This window comes from Hemitrygon akajei, chromosome 4, assembly GCF_048418815.1.
Source record: "Hemitrygon akajei chromosome 4, sHemAka1.3, whole genome shotgun sequence".
Classification (NCBI taxonomy): Eukaryota; Metazoa; Chordata; class Chondrichthyes; order Myliobatiformes; family Dasyatidae; genus Hemitrygon; species Hemitrygon akajei.
Window position 1 is genome coordinate 190,612,832 of NC_133127.1, and position 23,090 is coordinate 190,635,921.

At 46.9% G+C, this 23,090-nt stretch overlaps 1 protein-coding gene across 4 annotated transcripts in view; it reads left to right on the forward strand.

Annotated features, from left to right (window-relative positions):
• The first annotated feature begins 253 nt into the window (after nucleotides 1-253).
• clns1a (chloride channel, nucleotide-sensitive, 1A) overlaps nucleotides 254-23,090 on the forward strand; it is a 47,525-nt gene continuing 24,688 nt past the window's right edge. For 2 of the 4 annotated variants that reach the window (XM_073044254.1, XM_073044252.1), the window contains exons 1-2: nucleotides 257-482; nucleotides 18,026-18,162. In XM_073044254.1, coding sequence (XP_072900355.1) covers nucleotides 259-482; nucleotides 18,026-18,162 — 361 coding nt within the window. In that variant the 5' untranslated portion in view covers nucleotides 257-258. Of the gene's footprint in view, nucleotides 483-18,025; nucleotides 18,163-23,090 lie in introns of all 4 variants that reach the window. The other 2 variants (XM_073044255.1, XM_073044253.1) reach the window with 2 other exon arrangements.

Consider the following 23,090-nt stretch of genomic DNA (forward strand, 5'->3'; position numbering starts at 1 on the left):
CTGGGGGGTGGGGGTGAGTTGGTCTGAGTCCTCCCGGCTGTGGGTCGCGCTGTGGGGGAGAAAAATGAGAGTATTGTGAGACCTCCCAGCGCTGGCGGCGCTGTGGAAGAGAAGATTTACGTGTTGAGACCTCCCAGCGCTGGCGGCGCTGTGGAAGAGAAGATTTACGTGTTGAGACCTCCCAGCCGCTGACAGCGCTGTAGTGAAGATTTATGGGTTGAGACCTCCCAGCGCCAGTGGCGCTACAGGTGGTGGATGATGCCGGGATTGTTTCCGGGTCAGGCGGCACCGCATGGCGCGGTGAGGGGCGAGAGAGGCAGCGCCAGTCCGAGGGCTGGGCCTCCGGGGAGAGTTGGCTGCACCATGGTTTTCCTAAAGTGTTTCCCTCCCCCGGCTGAGGGGGTGCGCCTGCAGCAGCCCGAGATCGCGGCGGTGCTGGACGGCAAGGGACTGGGCACCGGCACACTGTATATCGCCGAGAGGTGAGGAGTTTGTGGGGTCTGTGCTTCGGCCTGCTGAGTGTTTCTGTTTGCGGGGGAAGAGTAGGGAGATACGAGGGTGGGAGAGGGAAAGGGGTAGACGGAGAAAGAGAAGAAAGCCATGAAGGGAGGGTGGTATGGGAAAAGAGGAGGATAAAGGTAGAGGTGAAGGCAAAGAGGGGGAGTGGGATGAGAGGTTAGATTAAGGGTTCCCAACCTTTATGCCATGGACCAATACCATCAAGCAAAGGGGCCGTGGACCCCTGGGTTAGAAGAGGTAGTCGGCTGAGACATTTCTATCATAACAGATACTGCCTGAGCCGGAGTGCTCCTGTGTTCGGGCGGGGGGGGGGGGGGGGCAAAAGCGGGAGGAGGAGAGGAGGGGAGGGGTGAAGGTCGACTATGCACAGGGGACGGTAGTGTTACCTATTGCCGTCCTTCTCTTCAACTAAGGTGGTGCCATTTATCATTGTCAACGCAACAACTTTTGTAGGTTTTTGTCAATTTTGCGTCAAATTGGTGTGGCCTCATTTAAACTTGCTTTTGTTTGTCTTAAGTTTGCCACTGTTCTCGTAGCCTAGTGTTCAAAACATTTAAACTGAATTGAGTGTCTTCCAGCCAGTTCTGGTAAATGGGGACAGGAATCATCTGTCAGCCTCTTGAGTGTTGTCTGACTAAATTACAGTATAACTAAAATAGAGCCAGAAGCTGGTCTATTATTACTGACTTATGTCATGAAATATGTTGTTTTGTAGCAGTACAGAGCAAAGGCATTAAAAATTGATATAAACTACAATATCAAAAAGATAATTATTGTAGAAGTAAGCGAAGTAGTGAGGTGTTACCATGAATCCATGGATTCATTGTCTGTTCAGAAATCTGATGAAGGATAAGTAACTGTTCCTAAAACTTTGAGTATCTGTCATCAGGCTCCTGTACCTCCTTCCTAGTGATAGTAATGATAGGAGGGCACATCCTCGGTGATGGGATCTGTAATGATAGATGACGCCTTCTTGAGTCAATGACTTTTGACAATGTCCTCAAGGGTAGGAGAGGCTAGTGCCAATGATGGAAATGGCTGAGACTGTCCTGTTCCTGTGCAGTGGCCCCTGCATTACCAGATACTGATGCAAGTTGTCAGAATATTATCCACGGTATATCTGTAGAAAATTGGTTACTTTGCTGAATCGTTCCATCTTTGCTAATTTGTGTGGCATCTGCTTAGTCCTCCCTGTCCCCGCCCCACCCGATCAGGGTCACATGAAGCCATGGGAGCAGGTGGTGGATGGTCGTATGAGCAGCTGGTGCATATCACAGGTCATGGTTATGCGACCACTGACACCAGGGTATTGATAATGGCTGGGGTCGCCTGTCTTGTAAAGACACTGCCCTGGAGAAGGCAATGGCAAACCACTTAAAATTAGCCAAGAGCAATCATGGTCATGGAAGAGCATGATCGCCTACATCATACAACACGGCACTTAACAAGCGAATGATGATTCATAGAACAATACAGCACAATCCAGGCCCTTCCACTCATGTTATGCCAGCCTTCTCACCTACTCCAGCATCAATCTAACCCTTCCCTCCCACATAGCCATCCATTTTTCTTTCATCTATGTGCCTATATGAGAGTTTCTTAAATGTCCCTAATGTATTGGCCTCTATCACCACCCCTGGCAGTGTTTTTCATACATTGACCACTCTGTAAACAAAACAACTTACCTCTGACATCCACTCCCCTATTGCTTTCTCCAATTCTGCTTTTTCATTTTACAATTTGCCCTCAAAAAGTTTGAGTAAAACAACTAGCAACCCAGCAGCAAAATGCTTCATAGCGGCAGTGATCAGCAATCAGGTTTCAATTATCCACCGCTGTCAGTAAAGGATTTGTCTGTTCTCCCTGTGACCACGTGGGTGTCCTCTGTGTGCTCCAGTTTCCTTGCACATTCCAAAGGCGTACGGGTTAGGAAGTTGTGGGCATGCTGTGGTGGTGCCAGAGGACTCTCCTTACAAAGTGCGGCAGGAATTGAACCTGGGTTGCTGATGCTGTAAAATGCTACGTTAACACTACACTACCGTGTCAGACTTACAGACGTTCTTGTGTATAAATAAGCTGCAATAATATTCAATTTTAAAATCTTACGTACTGTATACACAGGTTCAGTTCTACAAACAGCAGAACTAGTTTTCTCTCTCCACTTTAAGAAATTGTTCCTTATCAGTTTTATGTCATCAGGGTCTCTCTTCCCAGCATCACGGACATTTACACTACACACTGCATCCACAAAGGAAACAGCATTATGAAGGACCCCACGCACCCCTCATACAAACTCTTCTCCCTTCTGCCATCTGGGAAAAGGCTCCGAAGCATTCAGGCTCTCACAACCAGACTATGTAACAGTTTCTTCCCCCAAGCTATCAGACTCCTCAATACCCAGAGTCTGGACTAACACCTTGCCCTATTGCCCTGTTTATTATTTATTGTAATGCCTGCACTGTTTTGTGCACTTTATGCAGTCCTGGGTAGATCTGTAGTCTAGTGTAGTTGTTTTTTACATAGTTCAATCCAGTTTTTGTACTATGTCATGTAGCACCATGGTCCTGAAAAACGTTGTCTCACATTACTATGTACTGTACATAGCAGTTATGGTCGAAATGACAATAAAAGTGAATTGACATTATGTACTCTTGATCAGAATCAGGTTTAGTATCACTGACAAACATCATGAAATTTGTTTTGTGGCTGCAGTACAGTGCATCACAATTTAAAAGACTATACATTACAATAAGAAATGCATTCTAATAGTTAAATAATTAGTGCAAACAGAGCAAAAAGGAATCGTGAGGTAGAGTACACGTTTTCATTGTCCATTCGGAAATCTGATGGCGGAAGGGAGGAAGCTATTCTTGAAATGTTGAGTTGCGTGTCTTCAGATTCCTGGACCACTTACCTGGTGGTAGCAATGAGAGGGGGGCTTGTCCTGGTTGTAGTAATGAGAGGGGGGTATGTCCTGGGTGATGGGGGTCCTTAATGATCTTTTAGCTCACACTCTCTAATTCAGGCAGTACCTTGGTGAGCATCTGCTTACTTTCCAAAGCCTCCACATCTCTCCAATACTGGGCCAACAAGAATGAACTACAATACTCCAGATACTGTGGAGACCTGGTTGTCATAGTGATTGATTTTCCTTGTGTTTGCCAACTATTCTCAGGTTTTATTTACGCAGGGAGGTGGGTGTGTGGAATGCCTGGCCGGGGGTGGTAGTAGAAGCCATTTCAGAGACTCTTAGAAAGATGGAGTGTTATGGACTGTGTGGGAGGGAAGGGACGGATTTATCATGGAGTAGGTTAAAAGGTTGGCGTAGCATCCATTACACAAGTGTTAAGGAGAACAAAGTAATTATTACTCCAGATTCGATGCAGCACAAAAAACAAGATGAAGAACACAATAAATTAAACACAATAAATACTGTATAAGTGACCATGGTAGCAGTCAGTGAGGTGCTATTACAGCTTGGGACCTAGGGGTTCAGAATCCAGTTCTGATGCTGTCTGTAAGAAGTTTGTATGTCCTTCCCATGAGTATGAGAGTTTCCTCCGGGTGCTCTGGTTTCCTCCCAGAGTCCAAAGACGTACCAGTTAGTAGGTTGATGTAAATTGTCCTGTGATTGGGCTAGTGTTAAATGGGTGGGCTGCTGGTTAGTGCGGCTCGTTCAGCCAGAAGGGGCTGTTCTGCACGATTTCTCTAAATAAGGTAGCTTATATACATTGATTGTATGTCTATAAAGTGATGCTAGACACAGGAGTGTCTGTTCATCAGGTGGAAGGGTGGGTTAGTGGGTAGAGGGGTTGATCAGCCTTACTGCTTACGGAAAGTAACTGTTTTTGAGTCTGGTGGTCCTGGCCTAGACGCTGCCTGGTTGATCACCCTGGCCCTCCGAGTGTAGTTTGTATTTCTGGCAGCTCAATGCCAGAGAGCATTTTCCTGCTGTGAGGCGGGGGAGCAGGTTCGTGCTTTGCTCCTGGAATCTGCTGACTCTGTAGTTTGGTAACAATAGCCCCAATGTGCAGGAGAAAATGGGCGATTGTTTACTCTAGATGTTGTATTTCCATTCTCCTGGGCAGCCTGGAGATGGTGTAATTCCAGTAAATGGTCCTGCCTTCCAATTTAAGATTTAATGATTAGCTTTATTTGTCACATGTACATCAACACATCGAATCATTAGCATAACGTCACCAGTGACCTGAGTTCAGTTCCTGCCACTGTCTTTAAGGAGTTTGTACGTTGCTTCCCATGTGCTCGTGGGTTTCCTCCAGGTGCCCTGGTTTCCTCCCGCATTCCAAAAACATGCTGGTTTGTAGGTCAATTGGTCAATGTAAATTGGCATGTAATTAGGCTGGGGTTAAATCAGTGGGTTGCTGGGCGCTGTGGCTTGAAGGGCCGAAAGGTCTGGTCCACCCTCTATCTCTAAATAAAAATAAAATGAACAAACATGGTGAAAATGCAAATAACTAGTGTAACTCCCTGGTAAAGGTTTCACAGCTAACAGTGTTTGGGCTATCCAATCGGGAGCGAAGGCTGGGGAGCGTTTTGTTTTTGTGCCAGACACCGGTGGGAGTTTTTGTCTTGTTTCGGAGGGAGATGGAGAGTGAAGATGCCAGAGAGACCTGGTTGCAGGATTTGATCCGGTGGGGACCGTGATTTGATGCAACCAAGGTGTGGAAGTCTACTAGAGATCAGTGAATGTGGCTTTTGGAAGATTTGAGCTCCAACCTGTGCACATTTGACTGTTTAATTATAATGGGCACTTTTTGTTATTCGTACAAACTGGGGCTTGGGTGGGCGAGACATCTCTCAGATTTGGCGGACCCCGAGTATGTATACCCTAGATGTACGAGGCCGGGGAGCGGTTGGTTTCTAGTGCTGAGTTGGGAGACTGCCAGCATGGGCTACTAAGCCGTTTCTGGTGATGCACAGGAAGAAAGGAGGTTTCACTAGTATATAAACTCTGCCAGAGCGGATCCAAGCCCGGCTGCGAAACGAGGGGGGGTTAGGTGTGGAGCTAGCAATTACATCCCATTGAGCCCCAGAGTTACAGAAATGGCAGCAGAAGCTCCAAAGACCTCATCCCTGGATCTCAGAAGATGGTGGACAACTTGAAAGACTGGCCCAGAGCAACAGACTCTGGTAAGCTGCCGTCGGTAGCCTGTGTCCCAGTAGGAGTGATGCTCTGAAGACAGGGGTTCCCAATCTTCTCTCTCCCCCCCCCCCCCCCCCACAGCATTCCTCCAGCAGATTGTGGGTTGCTGAGGGAAGCTGGATTAAGTGGGAAAACAAGCTGGTCTGCCACCTCCTCGAGTACCACCTGGCATTTGCTCAGTATGTGCTCCTTACGGCAGGGATTCCCAACTTGGGCTCCACGGACCCCTGGCTTAATAGTGTTGGTCCAGGGCATAACAAAGGTCGGGGACACCTGCTCTGTTCTGTGACTGTACCCTCTGGTTGCAGACTCGCCCACTATAGGAAACATCCTCTCCTCATTCACCTCATTAGGTTAGATATATGCTGAATGGCCACTTTATTGGGTACACTTGTGCACTTGCTCATTCGCGCAAATATCTAATCAGCAACTCCATGCATATAAAGGCAAGCAGACGTGGTCAGGGAGTTCAGCTGTTATTCAGACCAAACATCAGAATGGGGAAGAAATGTGATCAAAATGACTCTGACCATGCAATGATTGCTGGCGCCAGATGGGGTGGTTTGAGTATCTCTGAAACTGCCGATCTCCTGGGAGTTTTATGCACAACAGTTTCCAGAGTGTACAGGGAATGGTGTGGAAAAACAAAAAAAAACTCCAGTGAGAGAGCATTTCTGTGGGTGAAAACTGCTTGTTTATGGGAGAGGTTAGAGGAGAATGCCAGACTGGTTCAAGCTGACAGGAAGGCGGCGGTAACTTGATACAACAGCGATGTACAGAAGAGCATCTCTGAACACACTACACGTCAACCCTTGAATTGGATGGACTACAGCAGCAGAAGAGCACGCCCGGCTTCACTCCCATACCAGAAAATGAGGCCACTGAGTGTGTCTCCAGTTGAGAGACGGGCAATGAATGGAATTACCAGACATCACATCCCAAGACTAACTGATAGATTAGTTAATTGCCTACTGCCGGCTGTTTTCAAAAGTAGGAGAGATTACCCATCTGATTCATTTCACGGTCCATACAAGGTGGGCGGAATGGCCTCTGCTGTGCCAGACAATTAAAGTCCTGTCACAGTTTTCTCTGGATCTTTGCAAGGCTGGTAGCATTAAAAATACACTAGCCTAGCCTTTGAAAGCCCTCCTACCATTGAGCACGTTTACACGTGAGTGTTGTCGCAGGAAATCACAATCAATCATCAGGGGCCCCCACCACCCAGGCCATGCTGTCTTCTCACTGCTGCCATCAGGCAGAAGGTACAGGAGCCTTAGGTCCCACACCACCAGATTCAGGAATAGTTATTACTTTTCAACCATTAGGTTCCTGAACCAGCGTGGATAAGTTCACTCGCCTCAACACTGAACTGATTCCACAACTTTCAGACTCGCTTTCAACTCATGTTGTCAGGATTTATTACATTATTATTTTATGTTTCTTATGGATTTGCACATTGGCTGTCTTTTGTGTGCAGTTTTTCATTGATTCTGTCGTTTCTTTGTATTTATTGTGCATGTCTGATGAATCTCAGTGTAGCCTATGGTAACAGACATGAACTTTGATAATAAATTTACTTTGTATATGGGGATTCCTGCTTGCCATTCGGTTGACTTTGCATTAAAGTTTGGCCAGAATGAGATTGTACAGCCGGTGGGAACTGAACTGTTCCCACACATCGGGAAGCAGCAGTATTGTAGATCAAGCCATTTGCTGTGCCGCCAGTGATGACAAGGAGTTTAAAGCAAGTTGTCCATAACCCACACAAAATGTTCTATTCCAATGCTTGGTAGTTAGTGAGGTAAATTACTCCCTGAGTGTAGATATGTGGTGGAGAGTGGGGGAGTCAATGGAAACATAGGAAGAATAAAATATTACTTGGGAGTGAAAGATCCCCCCCCCAATCCAGGCTGTGTTCTCTTCTCGCTACCACCAACCAGCAGGAGGCATTGGGTCTCACAGCACCACGTTCAGTAACAGTTACTACCCTTGAACCAGCGTGGGTAGCTTCACTCACCATGCTCAACTGATTCTACAAGCTATGGATTCACTTTCAAGGACTCGTTACTGCTCGGTGTTATGTTTATTTGCACAGTTTGTTTTTGCACAATGGTTGTCTGTTAGTCTTTGTTTATGTGTAACTTCAAAGTAAGTTTATTATCAAGGTATGTACATACTACCATATAGTACTCAAGATTTATTTTCTTAAAGGCATTCACATTAAGTACAGAGAAACAAATGGGAAACCACACTCAACAGAGACAAACAACCAATTTGCATAAGACAAACTGCCCTTACAAACATATAACGCTGTGAACAAGAGTCGTTGAAAGTGAGTGCGTAGGTCATGGAGTCTGTTGAAGTGAGTGAAGTTATCCACGCCGATTCAGGGGTTGAACTACTGTTCCTGAACCTGGTGGTGTGGGGCCAACACCCCTGTACCTCCGTCCCAATGGGAACAGTGAGAAGCGAGCATGGTCTTAATGATGGGTGGTGCTTTCCTACAACAACTCTCCTTGTAGGTATGCTCTATGGTGGAGAAGGCTTATAGGAAATAGAAATCTACAGCACATTACAGGCCCTTTGGCCCACAATGTTGTGCCGACCATGTAACCTACTCTAGAAACTGCCTAAAATTTCCCTACCGCATAGCCGTCTTTTTTTTTTAAGCTCCATTTACAGAAGACCCTATTATGTCCACCTCTACCGCTATCACTAGCAGTGCATTCCACACACCCACCACTCTGTGTGAAAAACTTACTTCTGACATTCCCCCGGTACCTATTTCCAAGCACCTTAAAATGATGCCCCCTTGTGTTAGCCATTTCAGTCCTGTGAAAAAAGCCTCTGGCTATCCACACAATCAATGCCTCTCATCATCTTGCACAGCTCTATCAAGTCACCTCTCAACCTCCATCACTCAAAGGAGAAAAGGACAAGTTCACTTGTGATGGACTGGGCTATGCTCACAACATCTTATAGGCTTTTAAAATTTCAATTTTATTTCTTTTCCCTGTGAATGTCCGCAAGAAAGTGAATCTCAGGGAAGTATATGGTTACATATATGTACTTCAATAGTAATTTGCTTTGAATTTTGAACAAAGGCGTTGGTGATAGTGATAATCTTATATGTCATAATCTTATCCGTCTTTTCTCTGTCATTCTGTGTCTCTGCTTGTCCTTGTTGAAGGAAATTCTCCTCATCTTGGGTAGCCCTCTTATTCTGATATTTCCCCAACACTCAGGAATGATGTTATCATACCGCCAATGTCCTTTAGTGGCTGTGTCTTCTGTCATTTGGATTCCAAGCTCTGGATTTGCCTCACTGCCTTTGTATTTTTTCCTTAAGATGCTGATTAAAACCTGCCTCTGACTTCTGGGCATCTTCCTGAATGTTCCCATAGAACCGGCTTTTGAGTGATGCTTAATTCGAGTAGCTTTATTAGTCACATGTACTGCATATCTAAACATACAGTGAAATATGTTCTCTACGTTAAAACCAGCGCAGTCTGAGGATGTGATGGGGGGGGGCAGCCCACAAGTGTAGCCTCATAATCCAGTGTCAATGTCGATGCCCAGAATGTTCAGAACAACACGGAACACGACAGCAAAACAAATACCTTTCTATCCTCTTCCCCCATTGAGAAACGCCAACCCTTGTCCTCAAGTCCTCCTGCCTGCAGTTCTTGACCCTGGGGATCACAGGTCTTCCTCCTCAGCACCTGCTGACCTGATCTCCATCTTTGGGCATCACTGGAGTCCAAATTTCTGAACTGCTGACTGACCTTGAACCTCTGAATCTGTCCTGTACAGACCTTGAGCCCCTGGATCTGCCCTGAACAGACGTCCGACCTTGTACCTGCCCTCCCCTGGGGTGTGAAGATGCGTGAGGTCACTAGCCCTCGTCAAGATCTATATAAAAAGAAATTATTGTCTTTGAAGTCCGAAATGTGGAAATGTGGGGACCTTATGCAAAAATCCTTCCTGAGGTAACTACAGGGGAGAAGCCAGCAGCCCTGAATCTGTTGGTTGCTTCAAGAGACCAATACTGGGTCAATTGTCTTCCTATTCTTGCTAGTTTTTGCAATATGCACCAAGTGTGCCATATTGATTCTTATTGTTTGATGCTTTAAGAAATATTATTGATAATTATTCAGCATTCATTTTGAGAGAACTAGAATATAAAAGTATGGATGTAATGCTGAGGATTTATAAGGCCTTGGTCAGGCCGCACCTGGTGTTTTGTGAGCAGTTTTGGGCCCCTTATTAAGGAGGATTGTGCTTGCAAAGCCCAGTGGAAGTTTATGAGAATGATCGCAGGAATGAAGCGGCTAAAGTAGGAGGAGTGTTTGATGGCTCTGGTCCTGTACACTCTAGAGTTTAGGAGATTGAGGGGAGAGATCTCATTGAAACCTATCCAGTATTGAAAGGCCTAGATACAGTGGAAGCAAAGAGGATGTTTCCTATAGTGGGTGAGTCTGGGCACAGCCGCAGAATACAAGGGCATCCCTTTAAATCAGAGATGAGAAGGAATTCCTTTAGCCAGAGGCTGGTGAATCTGTGGAATTGGCGGTTATGGAGGCAATCGAACTCTACCAGTGTAGTAGAAAATAGGAGGGAAATTTTCATTCTAAAGATGAAGTTTTTACATGCCATGACTTCACTGCTGGCCTGTTGCTTTGTCGTCGTTGTAAAAGTTGCAAAATGCGAATTGTGCAGGTTAGGAGTGAATTGTATTGTGAAGTTTTCATATATTTTGCAGTTTTCTAGTATAGTTATTTATTATACCATTCTTATGCAACAATGAACACACAAAAAAATTTGTCTTGACAATGAAAGCTGCAAAGGGCTTCACATGGACTGGTGATCCTATTTCATTGTGCCCAGTCTGTGGCAAACAAATTACAAATGCAGCAATGGCTCCAGCTCGGTTGAGAAGACACTTGACTGCAAATCACAGCCATATGACACGTAAATGTGCTCATTATCTTAAACAGCTATTGGAATCTCAAAACAAACAGTAAAGCTTTTGTTAATAAAGTCACTGTCAGTAAAGGGGTTCAGGAAGCAAGTTATTTAGTAGCAGAACTTATTACCCCAAAAAGGAAAAGTCACATAGTTGATGAGAACCTAGAAATGCTAGCATGTAAAATTAAAGTGGGTCAAATGCTCAGACAAGATACAGTATGAAAAATTGAACAGGTTTCACTCTCAAACAGTACGATAAATCAACGTATTGATGACATGTCACATGATGCTGAAGAGTTATTTGTGATATACTGAAAAACAACAGCTTCTCTGTCCAGGTTGATGAGTCACCTCGTTGCTTGTAAAAAGGCACAACAAAGACTCTTCTTCCTCAGAAAGCTGAAACAGGCCAAACTCCCACAATAGCTATTGCTTAATTTCTACAGAAGCACAATTGAAACCATCCTGACCAACAGTGCCACAGTGTGGTATGCCAGCCGCACAGCCGCTGAGCGACAAGACCTGCATCGCGTGGTGAAGGCGGCCCAGCGAATTGTCAGGATGGAGCTCCCAGGATTGGACATCATCTATTCCAGCAGACTCAGGAGGAAAGCAATCAGCATAACCAGAGACACCACACACCCCGGCCACTCCCTGTTTGACCCGCTGCCGTCCAGCAAAAGGTTCAGGACACTAAAAGCCAGAACAAATAGACTGAGGAACAGCTTCCACCCCAGAGCTGTGGCCTCCATCACACCACTCCCACAGAACAATGACTGAAACTGTGAGCGCACACATGCCCACACAAGGACTTCAAATGCTTGCACTAATGGCACTTTGTGCATTACTGTGATATTCTGGTGCTGCTGCAACTTATTTTCTGCTACTTATCTATTTAATGCCTTTTTTCTATTACTGTTGTGGCGACCCACTTTCTGCGCAGGCGAATCGGCTCACAAATAGCCAGCGCGCGGGGGGAGACTTTGGTACTGCACCTTTGACATCATTTCCACCCGGAGAGGGCGGGCGCTAGGGATTAAATGCCAGCGCCGCAAAGTTTGAATAAACTAGTCTCGAAACGACTTACCGACTGCGTGTCGTTATTTCAGCGCTCTGTGTAGCACATCGCTACATTGGTGACCCCCGACGGTCCAAACGGGGTTTGGACCAAAGATGACCAACTCTTCATCTGTTCACGCAGTTTCGCTAAAACTGCCGACTTTCTGGACGCTGCGACCACGCGTGTGGTTTAGCCAAGCAGAAGCCCAGTTCCAGATTCGGCAGATATCCTCTGATTCCACGCGTTACTATCACGTGGTGAGCGCCCTTGACCAGGAGACGGCCGCCCAGGTTGCGGATTTCATACAGTCGCCCCCGGAAGAAGGCAAATATGAAGCATTCAAAGCGCTGCTCATTGGGACCTTTGGCCTCTCAGGGCGCGAGCGAGGTGCCCGCCTGCTTCACCTGGACGGTTTGGGAGACAGACTGCCGTCAGCATTGATGAACAAGATGCTGTCCCTGGCTGACGGACACAAGCCCTGCCTCATGTTCGAGCAAGCGCTCCTAGGGCAACTGCCCGAGGACATACATCTGCTGCTGGCCGACGCAGATTTCAGCGACCCCCGGAAGGTGGCGGCCCGGGCAGATGTGCTGTGGAAACCCAAGAGGGAGAGCGTGGTGTTCATCGGTCAGATTACCAGGCCACGCACCCAACAGCAGACCAGACCAGGCCCGGCATGGGGGCGCACACAACACAGAGGCAGGAGTGAGGAGGCCAGTGAACAGTGGTGTTTCTATCACCAGCGGTGGGGCACAAAAGCCCGCCGTTGTCGCCCGCCCTGCAAGGGCCAGGGCCAGCTGCCACTAATGACTATGGCGGCTGGCCACCAGGACAGCCTCTTGTACGTCTGGGACAAACAGTCGGGACGCCGCTTCTTGGTCGACACCGGAGCGGAGATCAGCGTCTTGCCCCCAACGGGGTACGACGCCCGCAACAGGAAGCCAGGACCCACCCTGAGGGCTGCAAACGGCAGCACGATATGGACCTACGGCACCCGCACAGTGCAGCTGCAGTTCGGCGCCAGCCGGTTCATGTGGGACTTCACACTGGCCGCCGTGGCCCAACCACTCCTGGGGGCAGACTTCTTGCAAGCTCACAGCCTGCTGGTCGACTTGCAAGGGAAAAGACTGGTACATGCCGAGACTTTCCAGACGTTCTCCCTGGGTGAAGCTAAGTTGCCGGCCCCACACCTGGACTCCATCGCGCTGTCGGACAACGAATTCACCAGAATCCTGGCGGACTTTCCATCGATTCTGGCACCGCGATTCACGGCAGCCATGCCCAGACACGGGGTACAGCACCACATTCCGACCCAGGGACCACCCCTCCACGCCCGCGCACGAAGGCTCCCCCCGGAAAAGCTCCACCTGGCGAAGGAGGAGTTAAAGAGGATGGAGGAATTGGGGATCATACGAAGGTCCGACAGCGCATGGGCCTCCCCCCTGCACATGGTGCCCAAAGCAGCCGGGGGTTGGAGACCATGCAGCGACTACCACAGACTGAACGAGGCTACCGCTCCAGACCGCTACCCCCGTGCCGCACATACAGGACTTTGCAGCAAACCTGCACGGGGCAAGAATCTTTTCCAAAGTAGACCTCGTCCGGGGATACCATCAAATCCCGGTGCACCCTGAAGACATCCCCAAAACAGCACTCATCATCCCGTTCGGCCTGTTCAAGTTCCTCCGAATGCCGTTCGGCCTGAAGAATGCCGCACAGACGTTCCAGCGGCTAATGGACGCGACCTGGACTTTGCGTTCATCTATTTGGACGGCATCCTTATAGCCAGCAGTTGTCGTCAGGAGCATCTGTCCCACCTCCGTCAGCTCTACTCTCGCCTGAGTGATTTTGGCCTCACGATCAACCCGGCCAAATGCCAGTTCGGTCTCGATACCATCGACTTCCTGGGCCACAGGATTACCAAAGACGGGGCAACACCTCTGCCCGCCAAGGTAGACGTGATCCGCCACTTTGCCCGGCCCAACACAGTCAAAGGCCTGCAGGAGTTCGTTGGTATGGTGAACTTCTACCACCGTTTCCTCCCCTCAGCAGCCCGTATCATGCGCCCTTTGTACACCCTGATGTCGGGTAAAGGCAAGGACATTACTTGGGACGAGGAGGCTGCAGCCGCTTTCATTAAAGCCAAGGAAGCCTTGGCAGATGCCGCGATGCTGTTGCACCCCAGAACGGACATTCCAACCGCCCTCATGGTGGACGCATCCAACACAGCAGTCAGTGGGGTGCTGTAGCAGCTCATCGAGGGGCGCTGGCAACCCCTGGCGTTCTTCAGCAAGCACCTACGACCACCCAAACTCAAGTACAGTGCTTTCGACCGGGAGCTGTTGGCACTGTATCTGGCAATCCGGCATTTCAGGTACTTCTTAGAAGGCAGGCCGTTCACCGTGTTAATGGACCACAAACCTTTGACCTTCGCTTTCATGAAGGTGTCCGATCCCGGTCGGCTCGCCAGCAGCGACATCTGTCCTACATCTCCGAGTATACATCGGACATCCAGCATGTCTCGGGAAAGGACAACGTGGTGGCGGACGCACTCTCCAGACCAGCTGTCCAGGCCTTGTCCCTGGGAGTAGACTATGCGGCACTGGCGGAGGCGCAGCAGGCAGACGACGAGATGCCCAGCTACAGGACCGCAGTCTCGGGTTTGCAGCTGCAGGACTTTCTCGTACCCCCAGGTAATAGGACCCTCCTGTGCGACGTGGCTACCGGCCAACCTGGAGGCGGCGAGTTTTTGACTCCAGACACGGTTTGGCGCACCCATCTATCAGGACAACCGTCCGGCTGGTCTCCAGCAAGTTCGCCTGGCACAGACTTCGCAAGCAGGTCAGTGAATGGGCCAGAATGTGTGCGCAGTGCCAAACAGCCAAGGTGCAGCGGCACACTAAAGCCCCGGCTTTAGTTCGAACCCACCCACCGGAGGTTCGACCACATTCATGTGGATATCGTGGGCCCCCTACCAGTGTCCCGAGGAGCGCAGTACCTCCTAACTATGGTAGACCGGTTCACGAGGTGGCCGGAAGCGGTCCCACTCATTGACACATCTGCCGATTCCTGCGCCCAAGCACTGATCGCAACCTGGGTAGCACGCTTCAGGGTACCAGCCCACATTACCTCCAACAGAGGCGCCCAGTTCACCTCCAGCCTGTGGTCAGCTGTGGCCAGCCTGTTGGGAACGCAGCTACACCACACAACTGCCTACCACCCACAGTCGAACAGACTGGTGGAACGCTTCCACCGTCACTTGAAGTCGGCTCTCATGGCCCGCCTGAGAGGACTTAACTGGGTGGACGAGCTTCCCTGGGTCCTGCTTGGAATTCACACAGCGCCCAAAGAGGATCTGCACACCTCGTTGGCCGAGTTGGTGTACGGCGCGCCCCTGGCCGTCCCAGGAGAGTTCATACCAGCCCCAAGGGGGCAAGAGGAAGAACCGCCAGCAGTCCTGGACAGGCTGCGCGAAACTTCACAGCACGGACGGACCCCGACCCACGTACCCAAAGACCTGCAGAACTGTTAAGTTTATGTTTATACGAAGGGGCGGACACCGGGCAACGCTACAACGGCCATACGAGGGGCCGTTCAAGGTGATCAACAACAATGGGTCCACGTACGTTCTGGACATTGGGGGGAGAGAGGAGGTTTTCACAGTGGACCGACTCAAACCAGCCAATGTGGACTTGGCGCAGCTGGTCGAGGTTCAGGCACCGCGGCGCAGAGGCTGATCCAAACTGTGGACATTGGGGGGGGGGGGTATGTGGCGACCCACTTTCTGCGTAGGCAAACCGGCTCAAATAGCCAACGCGTGGGGGGAGACTTTGGTAATGCACCTCTGACGTCATTTCCGCCTGGAGAGGGCGGGCGCTAGGGATTAAATACCAGCACTGCAAAGTTTGAATAAACTAGTCTCGAAACGACTTACCGACTGCGTGTCGTTATTTTAGTGCTGTGTGTAGCACATCGCTACAGTGTCTTGTTTTTATCTACTGCTTTGTTTAATTGCCTGAGAGGAAGCCAAACAGTTTCCTTGTATCTGTGTATAATGACAATAAAGGTTATTCATTCATTCATTCAACAGATTTCAGCAATAAATGTCATGTTGTAGCATTTGAAAGGTTTGTAAATGATGGTGAAATTAAAGAAAACTTCTTTCTGTTGCAAAGTGGTGCCAGAAACAAGCAAAGGCCAGGGTGTATTAAACATTTGGTCTTCATAGCTGGAAACAAAGGTACGTCTTGAAAGAGCTGTTTTGGCAATTATACTGATGGTGCCTATAAAGTTGGCTCCATGAGAGGTTTTGTTTCTCTAAAAACAGAAAGAAAATCCTGATATTGTCACAACAAATGTTGTAAGTAGCATTAATTAAATCAATTTATGAACCTTATTTAAATTAAATCTGCCAAACCTACCTTTAGAAGAATTAAATCCCATTGTGGCTTAAGCCAGTTATTTAACAGAAATTCATTGTGTTTGCCTTTTGAGTTCTGAAAATTTATGAAAGGGAAAGAAAACTTAGGGAGAAGAAGGATGCTTATGTGAGAATGCTGTTCTTGGACTACAGTTCAGCATTCAACACCATAACTTCATCCAGGCTCAACAGGCAGCTCAGAGACCTTGGCCTTGACCCTGCCTTGTGCATGTGGATCTTGGACTTCTTGTCAGATCACTGGCAGGTGGTAAGAGTGGGCTCCCTCACCTCCACCCCTCTGACTCTCAATACAGGAGCCCCTCAGGGCTGTGTACTAAGTCTCCTCCTTTACTCCCTGTATACCCATGACTGTGTCGCCACCCACAGCACTAGACTGCTAATTAAATTTGCCGACAACGCTACATTATCTCAAAGAATAACAAGGTGGCCTACAGAGAAGAAATCACCTCTCTGACACAGTGGTGCCAAGAAAATAACCTCTCCCTCAATGTTGCAAAAACAAAGCTGGTTGTGGATTACAGGAGGAATGGAGACAGGCTAACCCCTATTGACATCAATGGATCTGGGGTTGAGAAGGTAAACAGCTTTAAGTTCCTCGGCATCCACATCATTGAGGACCTCGTGGTCTGTACACAACAGCTGTGTGGTGAAAAAAGCACAGAAGCGTCTCGTTCTCCTCAGATGGTTGAGGAAGTTTGGTATGGGTCCACAAATCCTAAGAACTTTCTATAAGGGCACAGTTGAGAGCATCCTGACTGGCTACATCACTGCCTGGTATGGGAACTGTACTTCCCTTAATCGCAGGATTCTGCAGAGAGTGGTGCGGACAGCCCAGCTCATCTGTAGTGAACTTCCCATGATTCAGGACATCTACAAAGACAGGTGTGTTTTTTTTTTAAAAAGGTTCATATTATCATTGGGGACCTGAGTCACCCCAACCACAATCTATTCCAGCTGCTACCATCTGGGAAATTGTACTTCAGCATAAAAGCCAGGGCCAACAGACTCTGGGACAGTTTCTTCCACCAGGCCATCAGATTGATTAACTCACACTGATTCTATGTTACATTGACTGTTCTATTTATTATAAATTACTACGATTGCACATTTAGACCGAGATGTCATGTAAAATTCTTTCTTCGTGTATGTGAAGAATGAAAGTAAGTCAATTGAATTCAGTCGAAAAGAAATTAATTTCTAGAAAGGTAAGCTGAGCTTAACTACCTCTTTTCAAGAAAGGTTGGCTAAAACTTCATTCTCTACTCAAAAGAACATTGACAATTATTTTTGGATTATTATTTCTAAAACTTACTGATCACGTTAACATACCATGTGGTGTAGATATAATAATTTTTACACAGGGTTCCCTGAAACCTGAAAATTATTTCAAGGGTTCCTCCACGGCAAGAAAGGTTGACAAAGGCTGGTCTGGAATATCTGCTATGTCTTGTTGTGTACTATTTCCAAACAGCAGCTTCTTTGTGCAGAGTTGTGTGTACAGGGAACGAGCCGACAAAGGAGGCAGTTGAGACATGCACGTTAACAGCATTTAGACAACACCTGAACAGGTACGTAGATAGGAAACGCCTGAGGGATATGGGACAAACATGAACATATGGGCATTTTGTTTGGCATGGACCAGTTGGGTTGGAAGGCCTGTTTCCATGGGAAAAGAATGATTGAAATTCCAGAATGTGATCCCAAAGTCCTGGTTGGCGGAGAGCTTGATTTGCCCTGGCAGTGGTTCTCTGGTACTTCCTGGTACCTGACTGACCATCTGCAATTATTTAGACAGCTCATTTAGGATTATTTTTAAAGAATTGTTTGCGGGAGTTTTATTAATTCACATTTTCGCCCTGTTTTTGTTTTCCAGTCGGCTGTCTTGGTTTGACGGATCTGGCCTGGGATTTTCCTTGGAATATCCATCCATCAGTTTGCATGCTGTGTCCCGGGACGTGACCGTTTATCCCCAGGAGCACCTGTATGTGATGGTGAATGCCAAGCTGGGGGGTGAGTATACGGCTTTCTTGTATTTTAATAAGCCAGGCGGATTAGGAGATCTCCTGCTTTATTTCTCCTCTCCTATATACAGTGGATTCTGGTTAATTGGGACACATCAGGACCAGAACAGTTTGGCATACTAAAGCAGCTGTCCCAATTAGCCATAGCTTCGTGGAAATTGTTTAAAAAGTATTGAAAAAGACAACAAACCACCATTTAACTGAGCAACAAATTGTGTATTTAATGAAATACAGAGGAAATTAGAACATTACCGATACTATCACAGCAATATAAAACTGCATATTGGTTCCTAATCATTATCAATGGAAGAATTCATCCAGTGTATGCTGCTGTGTTCTTTTAATTAACTAAATGAACAAAATCAGTGCAATACAGGTAGTCCCTGAGTTACGAACGTAAGACTTACGAACCGAGGAAGGAGAACGCCGTCTGCCATTTTAAGTTTGGATCGCGACGCCATCTGTCATTTTAAGTTGTTGCCGCTGACACTGTATTGAGTGTGTAACTTTGTATTTGGCTTAAATTTTTCTTAGCAAGGTTCACCCTGACCCCACCCATCCACACACACACCTTTTCCGGTCGGCTGGTGGCGCAGTGAGATCAGCGCCGGGCTGGAGAACAGAGGTTCCCAAATTCGATCCAGTGACAGACTGCTTCTGAGCGTGCTCTGCATCCGTGCCAGGTTGACGTCGAGCTCGCAACTTGACCTCGTAAAAAAAAAACACTGCCACCTCCAGTTTAAATTCCCAAGCGGAATATTGTGGAGGACCAAATACCCAAACCCAGCACAGCCCCCACTTGTCCCATTTAACCTGTCTCAGTGCGATGGACTTTAGGACCCGGGGAATTCAGTGTGGTGGTCCTTAGGACCTGGCGGAGCTCAGGAGCCGGCGGATGTCGGGTTCTGCCACCCGCAGTGTTTCTGTTCTGTTGACGGGAAGTGATCGCGATTGAAAATAAAGTGGAAATAATAAAGCGTTTGGAAAGAGATGAAACGTCATCGGTCATTGGAAAAGCATTAAGCTACGGTCGGTCAACGATTGGAACAATTCTAAAGGATAAAGTGAGAATAACGGAGCATGTGAAAGGTCCTGCCCTGATGAAAGCTACAATTATTACTGAGCAACGCAGTGGTTTAATTATTGGAATACATACGTTTCTTAATTGTTTTATATGCATAGAAAGGTAAAATATATATTATATACTAAGACAAACGTTTGACTAACTGACGCTAAATAATACCGGATGTACTTGTTCCGACTTACGTACAAATCCGACTTAAAGACGGACTCAGGAACGGAACTCGTTCATAAACCAGGGACTGCCTGTATATGGGCTGCAAGAAGTAGGGTCAAAACAAAAAAGAACAGTAATCAAAAATCACTGCTTTTTAAATTTGCATCCATCAGCCCAATGGATGACATAACACAAGCAGACACAACTTGAGTTATTTAAGAGCTGTTCCTTCTAAGCATGGTGGAGTGTCTAATGGCCACAACTCATCCTAGTTAGCAACTGTTCCTGTTCCAATTAAGCACCATAATGTCACAGATAAAAAAAAGAATCTCTGCTCTTTTCTCAATTAGTTTTTTGTTCTTTAAGACTTGTCCCAAATAAGCAGCTGCCCCAGTTAACTGATGGCAGAGTTAATTGGAATCCAGAGTTACTTGGAAGTTCAGACTATGGAGTTGGGCTCCATCTGTTTCTAACACTAAAAAAATGCAATAAAAATAGGGTTGTTGTGATGGGAGATTTTAACTTTACTAATATTGACTGGCATTTCCTAGAACAAGGGGTTTAGATGGTATGGAGTTTGTTAGGTGTGTTCAGGAAGGGTTCCTGACACAATATGTAGATAAGCCAACTAGAGGAGAGGCTACACTTGATCTGGTATTGGGAAATTAACCTGGTCAGGTGTCAGATCTCTCGGTGGGAGAGCATGTTGAAGGTATTGATCACAACTCGATCTCCATCACCATAGCGCTGGAGAGGGATAAGAGCAGACAATTTGGGAAAACTTGAAACACTTGAGCGTATAGGTGTCAAGAAAGAGGATGTGCTGGAGCTTTATAAAAGCATTAAGTTAGATAGGTCACTGGGATTGGGTGAGATATACCCTAGACTACTGTGGGAAGCAAGAGAGGAGATTGCTGAGCCTCTTGCGATGATCTTTGTGTCATCAGTAGGGACGGGAGAAGTACCGGAGGATTAGAGGGTTGCAAATGCTGTTCCCTTGTTCAAGAAAGGGAGTAGAGATAACCCAGAAAATTATAGACCAGTGAGTCTTACTTCAGTGGTGGGGAAGTTGTTGGAGAAGATCCTGAGAGGCAGGATTTATGAGCATTTGGAGAGACATAATCTGATTAGGGATAATCAGTATGGCTTTGTCAAGGGCAGGTCATGCCTTACAAGCCTGATTGAATTCTTTGAAGACGTAACAAAATGCATTGATGAAGGCAGAGCAGTGGATATAGTGTACGTGAATTCCAGTAAGGCGTTTGATAAGGTTCCCCATGCAAGGCACCTTCAGAAAGTAAGGAGGCATGGGATCCAAGGAGACCTTGCTTTGTGAATCCAGAATTGCTTGCCCACAGAAGGCAAAAGGTGGTTGTAGATGGTTTGTATTCTGCATGGAGGTCGGTGACCAGTGGTGGTGCAAAGGGATCTGTTCTGGGACCCCTCCTGTTTGTGATTTTTATAAATGACCTGGATGAGGAAATAGAAGGGTGGGTTAGTAAGTGTGCTGATGACACAGAAGTTGAGGGTGTTGTGGATAGTCTGGAGGGTTGTCAGAAGTTACAGCAGAACACCGATAGGAAGCAGAACTGGGCTGAGAAGTGGCAGATGGAGTTCAACCCAGATAAGTGTGAAGTTTATTAATTGTACTGCCCTACACTGTTTTGTGCACTTTTATGTCGTTCTGTGCCGGTCTGTAGTGCTGTTTTTTAATGTTTTTTCATAGTCTAGTGTAGCCTTGTGCTGTCTCACATAGTCTAGTGTAGTTTTGTGTTGTTTCATGTAGCACCAGGGTCCTGGAGGAACGTTTTTTCTGTTGTACCAGTAGTTTATGGTCGAAATGACAATAGACTTGACTTGAAGTGGTTCATTTTGGTAGGTCAAATTTGAAGGCCGAATATAATATTAATGGGAAGACTCTTGGCAGTGTGGAGGATCTGAGAGATGTTGGGGTCCGTGTCCATAGGACACTCAAAGCTGCTGCGCAGGTTGATAGTGTTAAGAAGGCATATGGTGCGTTGGCCTTCGTCAACTGTCAGATTGAGTTCAGGAGCCATAAGGTAATGTAAGACCTTGGTCAGACCCCACGTGGGAGTACTGTGCTCATTTCTCGTCACCTCACTACAGAAAGGATGCGTATACTATAGAGAGTGCAGAGGAGATTTACAAGGATGTTTCCTGGATTGGAGGGTGTGCCTTATGAGATTAGGTTGAGTGAATGTGGCCTTTTCTCCTTGGTGCAACGGAGGATGACTTGGTAGAGGTGTATAAGATAATGAAGGGCATTGATCATGTGGCTAGCCAGAGGCTTTTTCCCAGGGCTAAAATGGTTAACACAAGGGGGCATAGTTTTAAGGTGCTTGGAAATAGGCACTGAGGGGATATCGGGTAAGTTTTTCCACACAGAGTGGTGGGTTCATGGAATGCACTACCGGCTGCAGTGGTGGAAGTGGATATAATAGGATATTTTTAAGACCCTCTTAGATAGGTACATGGAGCTTAGGAAAATAGAGGGCTATGCACTAGGGAAACTCTAGGCAGTTTCTAGAGTAGGTTACATGGTCAGCACAATATTGTGGGCCGAAGGGTCTGTAATGTGCTGTAGATTTCTATGTACGGCCAATTACATCATGAAGGATCCCACCCACTCTGCTCATGGTCTGTTTGTTCCATTCCCATCAGGGAGGAGGCTATGTAACTTCCACACCAGGACCATCAGAATCAAAAAGAGTTACTTTCCCCAGGTAGAAAGACTGATCAAAGCCTCCACCCGCTAACACATCCCACCACCATGACTATATAATTTCCTGTCAGTCACCTTGTGTGTGGACACCTCTACAACTTGCTTCACTTCGTGGGCATATGTACTTCAGAGGCCGCCATAACGGTTAGCGTGACGGCATTACAGCTTGGCTTCAAAGTTAAATTCCAGCACCGTCTTGGTTTTCCTCCAGGTGGTCTGGTTTCCTCCACACTCCAAAAGTATACCATTAGTAGATTAATTGGTCATTGTAAATTGTCCTGTGATTTGGCCAGGGTTAAGAAGGTGTTGCTAGGTGGCACTGCTCAGTGGGCTGGAAGGGTCTGTTCCTTGATGTATCTCAAAATTGAAAAAAATACATCTATGTATATAAGCTATCTAGTGTTTATATTGTATTTTTTATTATTATGTTCTGTATTTTTTGTCAGCATCAGATCTGGAGTAACAGTTATTTCGTTCTCCTTCACACTTGTGCACTGGAAATGGCAGCAAGTAGCCTTGAATGAGCCCAGTGAATGTCGTTCTCACGGAGCTTGGCAGTAACAGCTTAATCTGATCGTTGTCTAAGATTATCTCCTTGTAGGCCTTCACAGTCAATACAAAGGAACACAATAGGATCAATGAAAAACCACACACACCAAGACATCAACGACAGCCATTGTGCAAAAATGCGACTAGCTGTGCAAATACAAAAAGGAAAAATTCCAACAGACAAATTAATAATAATAAGCACTAAATATCGAGATGAAGAGTCCTTGAAAGTGAGTCCGTAGGTTGTGGGAACTGTTCAGTGAAGTTATCCCCGCTGATGCAAGTGCCTGATGCCTGTTACTGAATCTGAGGGTCCTGTATCACCTTCTTCAGAGATTGAATGAGTTTTCTATGGTGACATGTACTTTGATAATAAAGTTACTTTGAT